This window comes from Telopea speciosissima, chromosome 4, assembly GCF_018873765.1.
Source record: "Telopea speciosissima isolate NSW1024214 ecotype Mountain lineage chromosome 4, Tspe_v1, whole genome shotgun sequence".
Classification (NCBI taxonomy): Eukaryota; Viridiplantae; Streptophyta; class Magnoliopsida; order Proteales; family Proteaceae; genus Telopea; species Telopea speciosissima.
In genome coordinates, this window is record NC_057919.1 from 15,842,990 (window position 1) to 15,857,471 (window position 14,482).

Here is a 14,482-nt window from a genome sequence, read left to right on the forward strand (position 1 = left end):
AAACATGAAAAGCTTTCCAATTTAATTAGTAGCTTAACATATGATCATTTGATGGTAGAAGTACCAAATTTCATGTTGTCTTTGAATAGCTAGACGTCCAATATGCTCCTGGGTGAACCATCCATAGCTTTCAGTATAAGCGACCCCGACAGTTGGGAGCACCACAATGGCACAGTCGACCATCTCCAGGTAGTAGCTGGTAGCGATAGTCATAAGCTAGCTCTTCTCCTACTGCAATCTGCCCATAAGAGATGATAGGTCAGCATATAACAAGTTGACCAAAAGAAAGTAGGCTTCATATGAGTAATCATTGCCCTTTGTCAGGTAGAAAGAGTTGCCCTTCTATACAGTTGGTCATAGACAAGGAACCACTAACATTGGAAAATCCTCTTCCTGTGAAGCACACTTGGATCTCCCAGGTTAGTTGGTCATAACCAACTCAAACTATTACAGTGTAACACCACAAGCAGGGAATAGGAAGCATGGGGCCTTTCGTTCAGCCATGCCTCAACCTAAAGGCAGAATTTGTTCCTACAGATCATGCTCTGGAATACTTGAATTCACAAGGGCAGATCAGTCTTGTCAAGTCACGTACACAAAATTCAGAAAGAAAATGCATCCATACTAGGTAAGAGAGCAGAGTTCATACATCACGACTTGCATAAAGACCAATATGCGCAAGCTGGCAATCCATGCTCTCCACTAGCACTTGGTAATTCACGAGGTTTGGCGAGCAACTACAACCAACATCATTGCACAGTAAATTAAAAAACTGACAAATACATCGAAGGCAGAAGTAGAAAGCATGTAACACGTTAGCCGGGGAAGAAAAATCTCAGGACAGGTTTCGTGCACATAACGAACACCCAGTATGACTCCATGATACTATATCATATATTTTGCCTTTCTAATGCATTAAAATGAAATTTTCATTAGCAAGTTCCACATAGGTGGACTATACCCAAAGGCCCAAACCTGATATCAAAAATATATAGTCAGACATTCAAGAGCAGAAACTCAAGAAAACTAACTAATTAGAAATCTTGGGTGTTCCAATATGTACTAACTTAGGATTTTAAGTGGACAAATGGCTGAATGCTCCAAACTGATTTGAAGGTAGATCACGCATAAAGGAATAGATGGTGTGAGCTGGTTGCCAAGAAAGCAAATTTACATTCAGCAAGACAGCTTTAGCCAGTAGCTCATCACTTACCTGTGATTGATGAACCGTGAAACATTCCCATATTTGGTCGCGTCAATCACGTAAGGGACAGCACCTTCGGTTAGTCCGTTCAGGTTGTTGATATGAGTGTCAATATCATACAAATAGCTGCAGCCTTCAGTGTCGTACCTGAAATTTAGAAATAAGTTTGGTCAAGATAAAGCAGTAGACCTATCATTGGACAGCAGAATTCAACTGTGGGAAAGTATTTGAAACCTCTCGCCTCTCCTGTTTGCCTCTTGATCATTTAAAACCTCCCCAATGTACTCACACACAAATGTCCCACGTGAAATCGCTTCAGCAGCTCTTACAGCCCAACCCTGTGAATTAGCAAAGGAGGAAATTAATCTAGGATTCATGAAAAATGCCAACAAAAAGTCATCAAATGTTACCTTGCTTTTTGTCTTGAAAACCTCCAATTTCATCTGAACCCCATTTTGCAAAATCCTATTCTGACAAGTTTTGTCACAGCTGCACATCGAATTGCACTCATACACTAGGTAACCCTCCTTTAAGGTTTAACAAAACAAGAAAAGTTACCAAGTTTAGGGACCTTATTCTGCTATAAACTGAATATAGATTACTTTGTATTGCATAAAAAACTGTTACCATAAAAATTGCTTAGAAGAGACTTCTCTACAAGCTTTTTACTTTAACAACAAACATGCAGAGAATTCAGAAGCCAATATTGTTATGTGTCTTAAGTCTATCCCAGGAAACCTGCTGGGCCTACACAAAATGACAACAGTCCAAAATATAATTCCAGATCGGATGGTTATGATCATCAGATCAGGTTTTTACTAGAATATTTCAATAAAGGTACCCATCAAAGAGTGGGTAGTGCAGTACAAGCAGAAGAACTTCTTCAGCATTGAGAAACAAGTGATAGATGACCAAAACCCTTTTGGAACATGTAAATTAAAAGCACGGAAAAGACCATAAAATCCCTCAAGGCCTCAACCAGCAAGACTAGTATTTCAAAAGGTTAACATATAAAATAACGAATGCAACAGTTATCAAAACTTTAACCAATGTGTCACTGAAGGAGAAAATTCCAACAAATTACCTCCAAAATGATCTGGCCTTTTTCATCGTATGGAAATCTACCATGCATTGGTTTACTATAAATGTCCTCCGCATTTTCATAATCATTGTCAAAGAGGTATACATGGTCACATGTTTCAGGATAACATGTTGAACTTGGGCAAGCACATCCCAGCTGTGAACTCTGTGCAGAAAAATTGCAGAATGTATTATTTTTTTTTATAACAAACACACACATTTGAGGCATACAACACATGCTGAGGCACATACAAGACACTCAAGACCAATCAATGAGATCCATGTAGGAGAAAGTTGTGGACAAAAAGGTTTTATGTATTGACCATTGACACTTCTTTGCAAAAGCCATCAGAAGGGCTGACGTAACCAACTCAAACTGTTCATCTGATGATTGTTACTCTTGAATGGTCACGTGAGAAATGCCCTTGCTCACATTAAACCCATATTGCACCTTGTATTGGATTTATCCTCTTATCAATGGCAGACACGAAAACAACAATCATTGCCATAACCATAATTTTCAAAACCAGAACACGCATCAAAATGAAAAAGGGCACAATTCATTTCCCATTTAACTGCTGATTTCTACCAAAGAACAGGAATCCAACTGTAAAACTGAGAAAAGTTCAGGTTCCCTGTTCCAGTATAATCCGGCTCAACCAACTGGCATTCTCTGGTTTGACCTTGACCACATCAGAGGTCTATTAAGCTAAAGTTACCATGTGGGATATACTGAATTGGAAAATCATTCAGATGCCACTTCAGCCACCCCACACGAGAAAACCAGCCACCAGACTTCTACCACATAGACCATCCAGAAAAAAGGCATGTGCAATTGTGCACAAGTTTATACACAGCAACAAAAAGATAGAAGGGTGTTGTTACCCAGGCAGAATTAGGGAGATAAGAATCCCAATATAAAATGTATAATGGCAACCATCCAATACATCGGGCTCTTTTTTTTCTCTAACAGTTGGAAAAACTGAGGTGAAGGATTAAGACAAAAGTCTACAGCTCAGAAGGGAATTATTCAGTTCTGGACCTGATCTCCTAGGTGATAAAGTTAAACCACCTAGATGTGTTTATTTTATTAGAAATAAGCCTTGGGTTGGGTTATGTATGTGTTGAGCCTTTGATCCATGTGTTTTCATTAAGGGCCACTTTAATGGGCCTACAGGATGGCATACAGGATTAGTTAAGTGTATTTTTTTTTAATTTCAATTGTTATTAAGTGTTTTATTTAGGCTGGGTTAGGATTCTATAAGTCCAGTCCTGTTTTGAGTCAGTTTCCTAGTCAGTTTATATTACTTAATTAGTTAAGGATTGGGTTAGGTTTTCTTTTTTAGTGTTTTGAGTCTGTTTTTCAGTCTTCTTATCTTCTATATAAATTTGTAAAGGGGTCCAGCATTGTACACGAATTTGATGAATAAAGTTTGGCTTTTGCCTTTTGTTCTGTGGTGATTGAGATAGCTCCTTGTTATGGAGATTCAACAAACCCTGCTGTGGTAATTCAACAGGTGGGTTGGTGGTGAATCCAATCAATACCTTGCGGTGAGAAGCCCAGGTACTGTTCCTCTTTTCTTTGATATTTGTTTTGAATGTTATTAATTCAACATTCTGTTCTTCTATAACACCTGCAATCGAGTTTCAATTCTGGTCCCTGCGATATTGGCTTTCCTATTCTCATTAGGAGTGCTGGATTCAAGGTGATCTGTAGTGCTGATTTCAATTCTGAGTTCATAAAGCTTACATGGTTAACATTCTGATCACTATTCTGATGTCAGTCTCTGATTCTGTTGCCTAAATATTGCATTCCTACTCCAAGTAGGATTCGTGCCTTATATATTCTGCTCTGTTTCATCTGAAATCATTATCATAGAGTGTATTTCTATTGGGCATATTACATCTGTTTTCTGATCAGTCATTCAACTTATAGTTTAACTGGGTTTGACCTATCCTAGTTCCACTAGAAGTAGTCCACATCAGCAGATCTGACAATTGGATCTTGCTGGAATTTTCAGCGTAGTTTCTATCATCCAAAAGTGACACTCGACCAGACTTATAGTTTGCTATGTTTTCTTGATTTGAATTTATGCAAGTTCTCTCCATTCTGGAATTTTTTCCCTCCGTTTTGATCTTGTTTTGGTACTGGTTTGCACATTTAAATCAGAACCACATTACTAGGTCAAACCAATTGCTTTGTGGCCTACATGTCCAGTAAACTTGTCACATTGACATGAAAATATCAAGACAAATGTTCAGTGCTGGCAAATTCCACAATCCAAGCTAGACAGCATAGATGAAACCCATAAAGCAGCATACCTCCATATCAAGACCAAGAGATGGATCAAACAACCGCTCAGTGACATAGTTAAAGCTCTCCCACGGCATGTAACACCTAGAATTTTGTCCATCAGATCCTTCCTCTGCAATGCTGTGGACCAAACCCATAAGATCCTCATCCACTACACAAGCTATTGGGACTGATTCCCTCCCAAAGCTAACATCTTCACATAAGACTGTCACATTTTTCTTGGATTTTGTTTTGATATGCCGAGAATCAATTATGTAGTGGCACTCATCCATTTCCCACTCACTGTTCATAGAACCTACTGATCGTGTAGACGTGGGCTCCACAAAACTGCTTGGGAGAGGCATCAAGGGTGATGAAAATTGGGAGTTTGTGACTGGTTTACATCCTTTAGGACAGATAAACCCTTCTTGGTGCCACTGAACTTGAATATTAAGCTCACTGCAGAGTTTGGCTGCTTTCAGATACAAACATTTGTGTAGTAATCCATACTTCTCCTCCAGTGTGGCTTGGAGACTTACCCTGCAGCAAGTTGAGCGAGCAATAGAAAGAATCTCAGGGTTATGTGGCCGGGGCTTTGTTTTCTTAATCTCAGAAAACAAGATCTTGGAAACAATCGAGCATTGTGGCTCTGCCAATCTACCGAGACCCTCAGTCTCATTTACCTGAAGCTGTACTGTTGTTCCCCCGTTGCTGACTGACCTTGATGGCTGAATGTGTTTCTTCATACTCGAATTTCCCCTGTTCCTGATTCTATATGATGCTGCTCTGAGACCTTTCTTAAATCTAGGACGGCTAAGTCTCCCGGATTTTAGTTTATAAGCTTCAAAATGGATCCCTCTCTTGGATGCACGTTGGCTTATAGAACTTGGATCCATATGAGCAGCTTGATGGTGGCGTCCTAGATCAGGTAGGAGATCAAACTTCAACCCGCAAAACCGACAAATGAATTTGCGGGCCCCACCTTGAATCTTGGAGTTATTCACCATGGCATGATCATTGACTAGCATGGTCTTTGGGGCAGAAGCTTCACCTGCAGATAGATTTTGATGTTCAGGAACGCTTGGCAGCCCGAAATCCACAGAATGCACAGAGAGGACATGTAACCATAACAGTTCGGGGTTCAGAAAATGGCTACCACAAGGTATACACAGGGAAAGTATACACTGCTCTAGGAATTGCACCCCATGTTTCACTCTCACATGGGTCTCAAGAACTTTCCTATTTGTAAATGAATTCATGCAGATTGCACAGGCATACCCACTGAACAAATATTGTGCTTCTTTCTTGTGAGCATCCATCCAATGAGCTCCAAGCGCTTCCCCATCAGAAAATTCCTCTGTACAGATTTTGCACTTGACAGACCTCTGAGTGCTGTGGACATTCACATGGACCACAGGCTTCAGGACAATTTGTTCTTCACGTGAAGGGGAAACTAGCTTTTCATTCACATTAAAGCTCCAGAGCTTCCTGATCTTCTCTTTTTCGCGGTAAACTAATTTCATCAGGAATTCATTAACACGTAAATCTTTAGAAGCTTCAAATAACATACACTGCAGTTGGGCCTCCTTAGGAACTGGGTTTCGGTGGGATACGGCCTTCTTGATGTAACCATATAGAAGCTCACATGCTTGATGCAAATGTAATTTTTGCTCCTGGGAACTGCAATTCCGCAGAAGGTCAATAAACACTTCCTTTGATATCATCCTGCTCTTACCATTCCTTGCACGTTTAAGAAAGCCTGGTTTGTGCTTTTCACAATACAATGAATGCAGCTTTGCGCGTTCAAGACAAGGATCCTTGCTATTTGTGTGGTATGATCCTATGCACTGCAGAAACTCCGTTCCATTGCAGTCTTTAATGGGATGCCCAGATTTCTCATTTACGATGTTTTCCCCACTAACAGATTCTCCCTGTACGACGGAGACTGCATTATTTTTTATAATATTTTGATATGTTAAAATTATTTCTTTGCCAAGAGCAGCTTCTGACCCAGGAATCTTCTCCCTGGGCTCACTCTCCTGCTTATTCCCCAATGTAGTTGGACTTTCAATATTCATCAAATATTGACTATTCTGAAGTTTATGTTTCTTGCAAAATGGGGAGCCATATTGAGATCGATGCTTACATTTTGTACCACGAGTAGTGGTGCCTTCACACATTGGTGCATTAATAAGAGGGGAATGTTCCTCCTTTGCAGCTTTACCCAGAGAATGAGAGGCCAAGTGCACATAACAGTAAACCTCACCATTGCTTGCCCACCTACCACACTGCCTTCCCTTAGCTTCAATAAAAGCCAGGCACTGGTGGAATTTTTTTCCGGATTCCAACAGTTTCTTAGCACTCACTCCATCAAAAGTTGTCTCTTCCACTTCTGCCACACGGATGACCTCAGGATTTCCAGCTTCAACTATAATCTTATCCCATCTGTCAGCCATGCTACCATGATGCTCTGTTGGTACAGTACCCTCGGTAAATGCCCCTTCTTTGGAACATGCAGAATCAATCTCAATGGTGTTAGTCTGAAGGTGGACACCGTGCAAAGCCACAGCATGCACTTGGGAAGCATGAATATCTGCACGACGGACTTCAAGCTTGCGCCTTTTCCTGCTGCTTTGGGGACCCACTGTTGTGTAATCATCGCTGTTTTGCTGTTCTGTGTCTCCCCCACAGGCTATGGAGTGTGAAGTTGAGAACCACTTCATAACTTCCTGCTTCCAAGTCTTCCACTCAGAACCCAACTCAGGCTGTACAGGTGCATTCCAAAGCTCTTCCACATCCTTCCACAATACAGAGTCCACTAGTTCCTGTGTCAGATGAAGGGGGGTGGGGAGGAGGGAACCCATCAACCATGGATGTGAATGGGAAGAAAGTAAGTTTAATGATAAACTAAAAACGAACAAAAAGTGTATTCAAGCTGGTGGCTAGGCTGGGAACAAAATCTTGCAAATATCAACAATGTATAGCATGAGGAGGATATTAAAGTCTCTTGAATATTTGACTTTTTCTGGCTACACTATGTTCCATTAACAAAAAGAAAACGTTAAGCTTCAGCCATGAAAAGGAAAAGCTATACAAACATTTGTATGAACTGGACAGACTACCTTACAATAGACAATAAAGAGACCATGTTGATTTCCCAAGGAATTGGAATGCAGATTTGAATAAATGGAAGTATGTTAAAGAAAAAGAATCAACAATACCTTAGCCATGCCACTAAAAGCTGTTGTCTGTTCTCTAGGCAAAACATCTCTGTCAATGGCTACCCTTAAGTAGCTAATTATATCTTCTTTTTTTATTTTTCCTTTGAAAAGGTTAAGAAAATAGTAGCCAATTATATCTTATAATTAAAATGTTAGTGTTCCAGCAGATTAGTGACATACATGATGGGGCTGCAACTAGTTGACTTTTTCTTCTTTTTTTGGGGGGGGGGGGGTGGGTGGGGGGAAAAAGGAGAGAAGACTAACGAATTCAAAATACAGTATATGAAGCAGCGCAATACCAACAAGAAACAAAATCCATTCTATGGTAGTCAGTCCTTACTGGTGTCCGGACCACTTTAAGGTCCAACCACTGAATCCAAGTTAAAAAGAAATTTTAAAGGGTATGGCTATATTAGTATATCATGGTATGAACACTCCACACATGTAGCATTCAATGTGCACTTCCAAACATGAGGTCCTCTTTCTGCAAGGAGAAAAATCATGCCAATGCTAGGTCAAGTAAGGATGTTACGAGAATTTGAATCTGACAATTTCAGTGGAATTAGTAAGTAGAAGGCCAGATTGGACTTGGTGCTGCCACATTGACAATTGGCTAAGGGAAAATATAATTACATGTTTACGCAATTTTATTGCTAGATATATAGAAGGTAGAGCACTAGAGCAATAGGAAATCTTATCAGAATACCCTCCATGATATGTTAGAATTGATGTGAATCACATGCTATCTGATTGCGGGAACAGTTAGGTTCCTGAAATAGTGTAAAAAGATGGTCAGATAATTAACAGCCGCTCAATAACTACACATTCAGAAGAGAGGGCTGGAAAACAAGAATAAGAACTAGATAACTTCTAGTAGAGGTTTTCACACTCCCAAAGTTTTAAGTCAGAACCAAGATTAAAGGTCCATCTATGGCATAGTTTTGACCAAAATTTCGGCGAGATTTCGGTACCATTTGTACCATATCAACGAAACAATACAAAGCCTTATTGAAAAAGGAATGGTCTCATGAGTCCATTTGAAATTTCGACAGCAACTTCGACTGTTTCATTGGTTTCGACCTGAAGAAGGGGAAATCGCTAGAATCTTGTTTTTTTGCCACATCACCACTCCATACGACTGGAATACACTGCCGGGGATTGCCACATCACTACAAAGAGATCAATTGCTGCTTACTGGAAGACTAGGGTGTCTATGACATATGCATTGTTCACTTTACTTGGGTGTCTATGTAATATGCATTGTTCACTGTACTTTGTAGTTTCTAGTTTAATTCTTTAACTATTTCTTAAATAATTATTCAATATTATGTGCCTTCATCCATTATTGCATAATTTACTTGTTTTACTTGCCAATTATGTCTCATAGCATACAAACAATGTTAGAATAGGCAATATTACATAATGGTTTGACGTTTACTGCCAAACCAAGGGTGCAAATCCAAAACACCAAATTGGGTGCTTTTTTTAAAAAAAATTTGAAGATTTTAATATGTTTATTAAGCCTAAAACGAGCTTCCCCTATAGTTTTGGGGCCAACTGTGGCCATTTGCCCACCAAAACATCAAAACGAAACCAAAAAAACAATTTTTTCAGCGAAAATTTGGCAGTTCGGTGGTTTTGACCTGGTAGAAACACCGAAACAAGACTAGTTTTCAAACCTTGATCTATGGACTATATCCTGGTACTGTCATGAACCCATATTCATCGTAAATTACAAGTGGGATATTTAAAATTGCTATAACTATTGCTAGCAACATGAGTTCTCATTAGCAAACCTTCAAGAATCTGGAAGGGAGCTATAAATCATATATTATATCTTACACACAAATATTGAACAAGAGAACATGGAAATATTCTTACATCAAGGAACTCCCACTATATTTTTAATAGGTTTCTGCAGGCAAATGGAATAAGTACCTCCTTAAGTGTCTCAACAGATTCAGCACTGTGTGCATTCCTACAACGATGTGCCCAAGAGTCAAAAGAATGTTGTAGCCAACTTGGATCTATAAAGTGTTGCAATATCATCTGCATGAGAAAGAAATTGCAGTACTCCATTAGTAGAACACAAGTAATGGTCTAAATGTAGATGTGATTGGAGACTAGTTCGACAAACTGAGAATATATACAGGATAAAGACATGTAGGTTGATAAACAGGATGTGTTGTTGTGGTCAAAAATGGTTAAATTCTAGTTGGTAGAAATTCTCATTGGACACTCGCGATATCATGGGTATGAGGTCCCATAGTGTTTGGAGTCGACATTTTGGTCATTTGGTTCGTGCATGTTGGCTATACGAGCATGAGATAAAGAGTTGTTCAAATGCCTTATACAGCCTTGGTGAAGGCTAGGTGCATTAAGAAGATTGATTTTATAGGTTTTCGCACTAGCAGCGTGTTCGTCGGTATTTTTGGAGGGTATATTGATAGAACTGGGTGGAGTATTCTACATGAATATTTTAGTTCGTCGAGTCTTCTTTCCATCGGTTCAAACGGTTCGTCAATCCGATGTCAAATGAGGAGTTATGATTTTTCCGTTTGGATGCGCAAATTAGAAGCAAATCTGGAAAGTTGGATTTCAAATTTTGCTCTCGGCCAACAGCTTAAGATCACTTTTTGGTCTCAGGGGTTTAAATGCAAATAAATATAATTATTATCTATGATGACATAAATAAGTGAGGTTAGAGGGCTCTTTTTGAAATTATCAAAGTTGAAGAGATTTTCAAAAACAGGAAATCATTACTCTCCCACGTGAAGGCTGTGAATGGATGGGTTAAAAACTTTTCAAAAAGTCATTGATTCCATTTAAAAGCTTTTGATTGGTTCTTCAAAAAGTACTTTGGAAACTGTGCCAATCTCTCTCTAACTTAAGAGAAGTACTTTAATCAATGCTTGATTGAAGATTCCTTTTAGGTAAATTCCATTGGTCCATCTAAAAGGGCTATTTAGTCTTTTACTTGATCTTTTGTAGAAAGAAGAGAGAAATGGTTCTTCTTCTTCTCCAAAATGAAAAAGAAGCTTAGAATCGTAGAGAAAAATAGAAAAAAGGGAGAAGGAAAAGGAGAGGAAAAGAGAAGGAAGGAAGAAGAAAAAAAGGGGTTGCAGCCCTAAGCCCTAAGAGGTGTTGTATGCATCTATTATTTGAGTCTTCTTCTCTATCTCATGTCTCTAGCCCTTCCTTGATGCCATTGATATTCTGAAATCATAGAACCAGAACTTCTTTAGGTGGTTGTAGCCAAGAAGGAAGAGGGAAAAGAGAAAAGGAAAAAGAAAGAAGAAGGAGAAAGGAAGAAGAAGGAAGGAAGGTTTAGTGCAAAAAGAAAGAAAGGAAGAAGAAAGAAAGAAAAGAAAAGGAAAGGAAAGGAAAGGAAAGGAAAGGAAAAGAAGAGAAAAGAAAAGAAAGAAAAGGAAGAAGACAAGTGGTTTCCACACTGCTGCCGGAACCACTCCGGGACTCCATGGACAGAGCACACTTGAAGATTTTAGTTCTCCATCAAATTGGGAGAAATTGAAGATTCCAGTGAGCCGCCGAGTTGCTGAACTCCATCACCGGACATCGTGATCAAAGACAAGTGCATGGTTGTGAGATTTTCTATACTTTATTACTGTTGTGTTTGATATCTGTATTTCCATTGCATATGCTAGCTAGGTTATCTCGCCAGACCTATGCTATGTGGATTTCATTGTAGGGCATTTGTATAAGCCCAATTATTTTTATTAAGTTGTCCGATTTGCATCCGGACACGGTCAATTACGATGGAGTGCTGGAAAACCATTGGGGGTAACACCCTTGTCTCTATACTTAGAGATAGAAGGGGTTAGATGTCGAGTCATAGGTGTGATTTGAAACATCATCCGTAAGTAAGGTGCGGCTTCTCGGTTTATCTTCGGGAAAATTAGTGATGAGTAGATCTTGAGGTCCAGTGACCATTACTCCGTGCACGTAGGCAACTTGCGAAGCACGTATATCTCTCGTGTTGTGGATGCTTGCTTGCTTTGGTTAGAAGTGCATTTCAGCAGGATGGGTGTACACACTTGGTAGAGCCTTTGAGTCTGGTCAAGGGTGTACACGATTTTGTGGTTTGTATTCGAGAACCTCCGATTGTGATTGAGTCAAAGTGTGCTTGAGTGAGGGATCTCCAACGGATTGACATAGCAGCTCTTGGCAGCACTTTGTTTAGCAGACTCTTAGCGTGATATCGTTGATTGTGGTTGTATGTAAGCTGTGTCAAGATTGCTAGTTAGAGTGTGGTTGTGTGCCTGTTTGCCTTTTAAGAAGACTCGTGTGGTTGGTTGTGGTGAGTGTTAAAGATCTCAACAGTGTGATCTAGGAGGTGAACCTACTTGAGGGAAAAGATTTTTTATAGTCCACTGATTCACCCCCTCTCAGTGGCCATCACTGTTCAACAACAAGCATATCCAGAGGTCGAGACAGAGTGTGTTCTCCCTGAACAATGAAATCTTTAAGGTCCAAAAAAAATCAATCTAAACAGATATTGCTGAACGGATCTGAAAAGGAGCAGAAGATTAGGATTATCTACCAAGGATGGTTGTGTCAAAGAGTCCACTCTTTTTTGGTATAATCTGTGTCAAAAATTGTAAGAGTCCATAGCTTACATGCTAAGAAGTTTCCAAAACATTGAAGGTGCCGACTTTGTCAGCATAAGTTATAGGGAGAAGAAAAAACTACCTCTTTCACCACTTTCCACTTTATTTAGCTCCTTTCATATTGAAAATAGGAACCTGCAAATAGCTGTATTGCTCTACCTATGTGGCTATATTTGATTAGACTACCAAAAATTTCTTCACAAAACCCCATCATGGATGACTACCCTCATACACTGCCACAGCTATGGTCATCAACTTCGCCAATGGGGAAAGCTAAATTCCCTAGCATACGCTAAAGATGAAACACAATTGCCAATAATCAGGAAAGTCGAGTTTTTATTCTTTTTTTTTTATTTTATGATGCAGCACCAGTCAGACCATTCTGATCACTTGTTGGCAGTCCACAGGGTCCTACCGGTGATGCTACATCCAAAAAAAAGAAGATCAATGAGAAACACAAGGGACAGAAACTTTTCTGAATAGTCAACCCAATCTGATGGTCCAAACAGTTTGACAACCAAAACAGGAGGGTTTTTTGTCTGGCCAACAATTAAAAGCCCTAAGCAGCCTTACCTTGGAACCAGAATCACCCATTAGAGTTGACAATCTTAAGATAGCCCAGTCCCGTTAAGTTCTAGAACACAAGGTTTCTTACAGATAACAAGAGCTGGAGATGCATGTGAGCCTGTGAGGGTGAGTGTGTGTTGTGTGCGTGAGAGAGAGAGAGAGAGATTCCAAACATGAAACAGTAACTAGAGATGCACGACAAAAGATATAAATCACTTCGGAAACTCTAGTTTGTAAGACTCTATGATGTCCCAGAAGAAAGGGAGAGGACCATGTTGAAATGGGACTCTATCAAACCCTTGCACATCACCCTTCATGTGCTCAATGAAATCCTGTCAAACTCACACACTTTATGAGCAATTATGTACTTCTGACTCAAAAGGTTCTAATGCCTTAGTTTAGAGTGTTTCTCCAGTTAAATGTCCATCAGGTTTCCCAGTACTCTATTCGACCACAATGGAATGAGTTATGGCTGACATATCTACGGGATTTGTAAAACCAACATAAGGCTTAGTGAGTTGAGCTGTGGATTCCTAAATTCCTAATGGGTTAATAATCACTCCGGTTTCTTAGATATGCAACTAATAGCAGAAGTTAAGTGACAATGTTTTTTCCAAAGAGTCATACAACCCCTCAAAACATAATAAAAAAAAACATGAGGGCCTAGATTCTAGGGAACAAGCTCTGATTTGACATGAGTCACAAGACAATGGAAAAGTGGGGCCCACTTATGAAGATATGGGAACCACATGACAGCATCTCGGATCTTATTCCGTATCATTCAGATGGGCTATATTAGGGTTATTGCTTATAAAATTTTTAAAATTTTCCATTAGTTATAGAGTCAATGGCAATATAATGTTTTGGGAAAGTATTCCAATGTTGGGTTTAGTCTTTTGAGTGAACTTCAGGTCAAGTCAAATAAAGTTGTTCATTTGTGGCACTACTTACCTGTTTGGGTCAATTAGGGTCTAAATGGAGGTTCAGGAATGGATGCAGGCTTTGGTCTAAAGGTGAAAAATAAGTGAATAATTTGTTTTCAAGGAAGGGCAACAATAGTTTGGAGAATGATTACTTTGCCAGTGTGTTGGAGTACATGGGGGGAGAAAACCAAGAATTTTTAAAGCTAATTCCAGTGCACAAAATGATCAGGGAAGTGAAAAAACATGGTTTCTTTTGGTTGCCTATAGTTGCACTCAGGATACAGAGTAGTCATTCAGTATGCGAGACATGGAATGATTTTGTCCAGGGGCCTGGGATTGCCATTTTTTTTTTGTAGTGGGTCCTTGAATTATTTTTTATTTTTTTCCCTTGAAGAAAGGTAAAATTTTGTATTAATATTGGGTGACCCAAAAAAAAATCCTTTACAAGGGTGCTACCAACATAGGATCCTTTTTTATATGATATCAAACCCCACTTGAATACGATGAAGCCAGAGTTGTTCAAATGAACATACAGAGATCAAAGGCAAAGAAATTCAGAATCGATA

General features: G+C 39.4%; 1 protein-coding gene across 3 annotated transcripts in view; it reads right to left on the reverse strand.

The window, feature by feature from the left end:
- The window catches only part of LOC122659711 (histone-lysine N-methyltransferase SUVR5-like), a 23,981-nt gene continuing 9,499 nt past the window's right edge, over window positions 1-14,482 (reverse strand). Inside the window, exons 5-12 of one of the 3 annotated variants that reach the window (XM_043854819.1) lie at window positions 9,737-9,847; window positions 4,607-7,402; window positions 2,289-2,450; window positions 1,615-1,731; window positions 1,439-1,542; window positions 1,214-1,351; window positions 650-737; window positions 1-231 (exon numbers count right to left, since the gene is read on the reverse strand). In XM_043854819.1, the coding sequence (XP_043710754.1) occupies window positions 229-231; window positions 650-737; window positions 1,214-1,351; window positions 1,439-1,542; window positions 1,615-1,731; window positions 2,289-2,450; window positions 4,607-7,402; window positions 9,737-9,847 (3,519 nt within the window). In that variant the 3' untranslated portion in view covers window positions 1-228. Of the gene's footprint in view, window positions 239-649; window positions 738-1,213; window positions 1,352-1,438; window positions 1,543-1,614; window positions 1,732-2,288; window positions 2,451-4,606; window positions 7,403-9,736; window positions 9,848-14,482 lie in introns of those variants that run through there. The other 2 variants (XM_043854818.1, XR_006332534.1) reach the window with 2 other exon arrangements.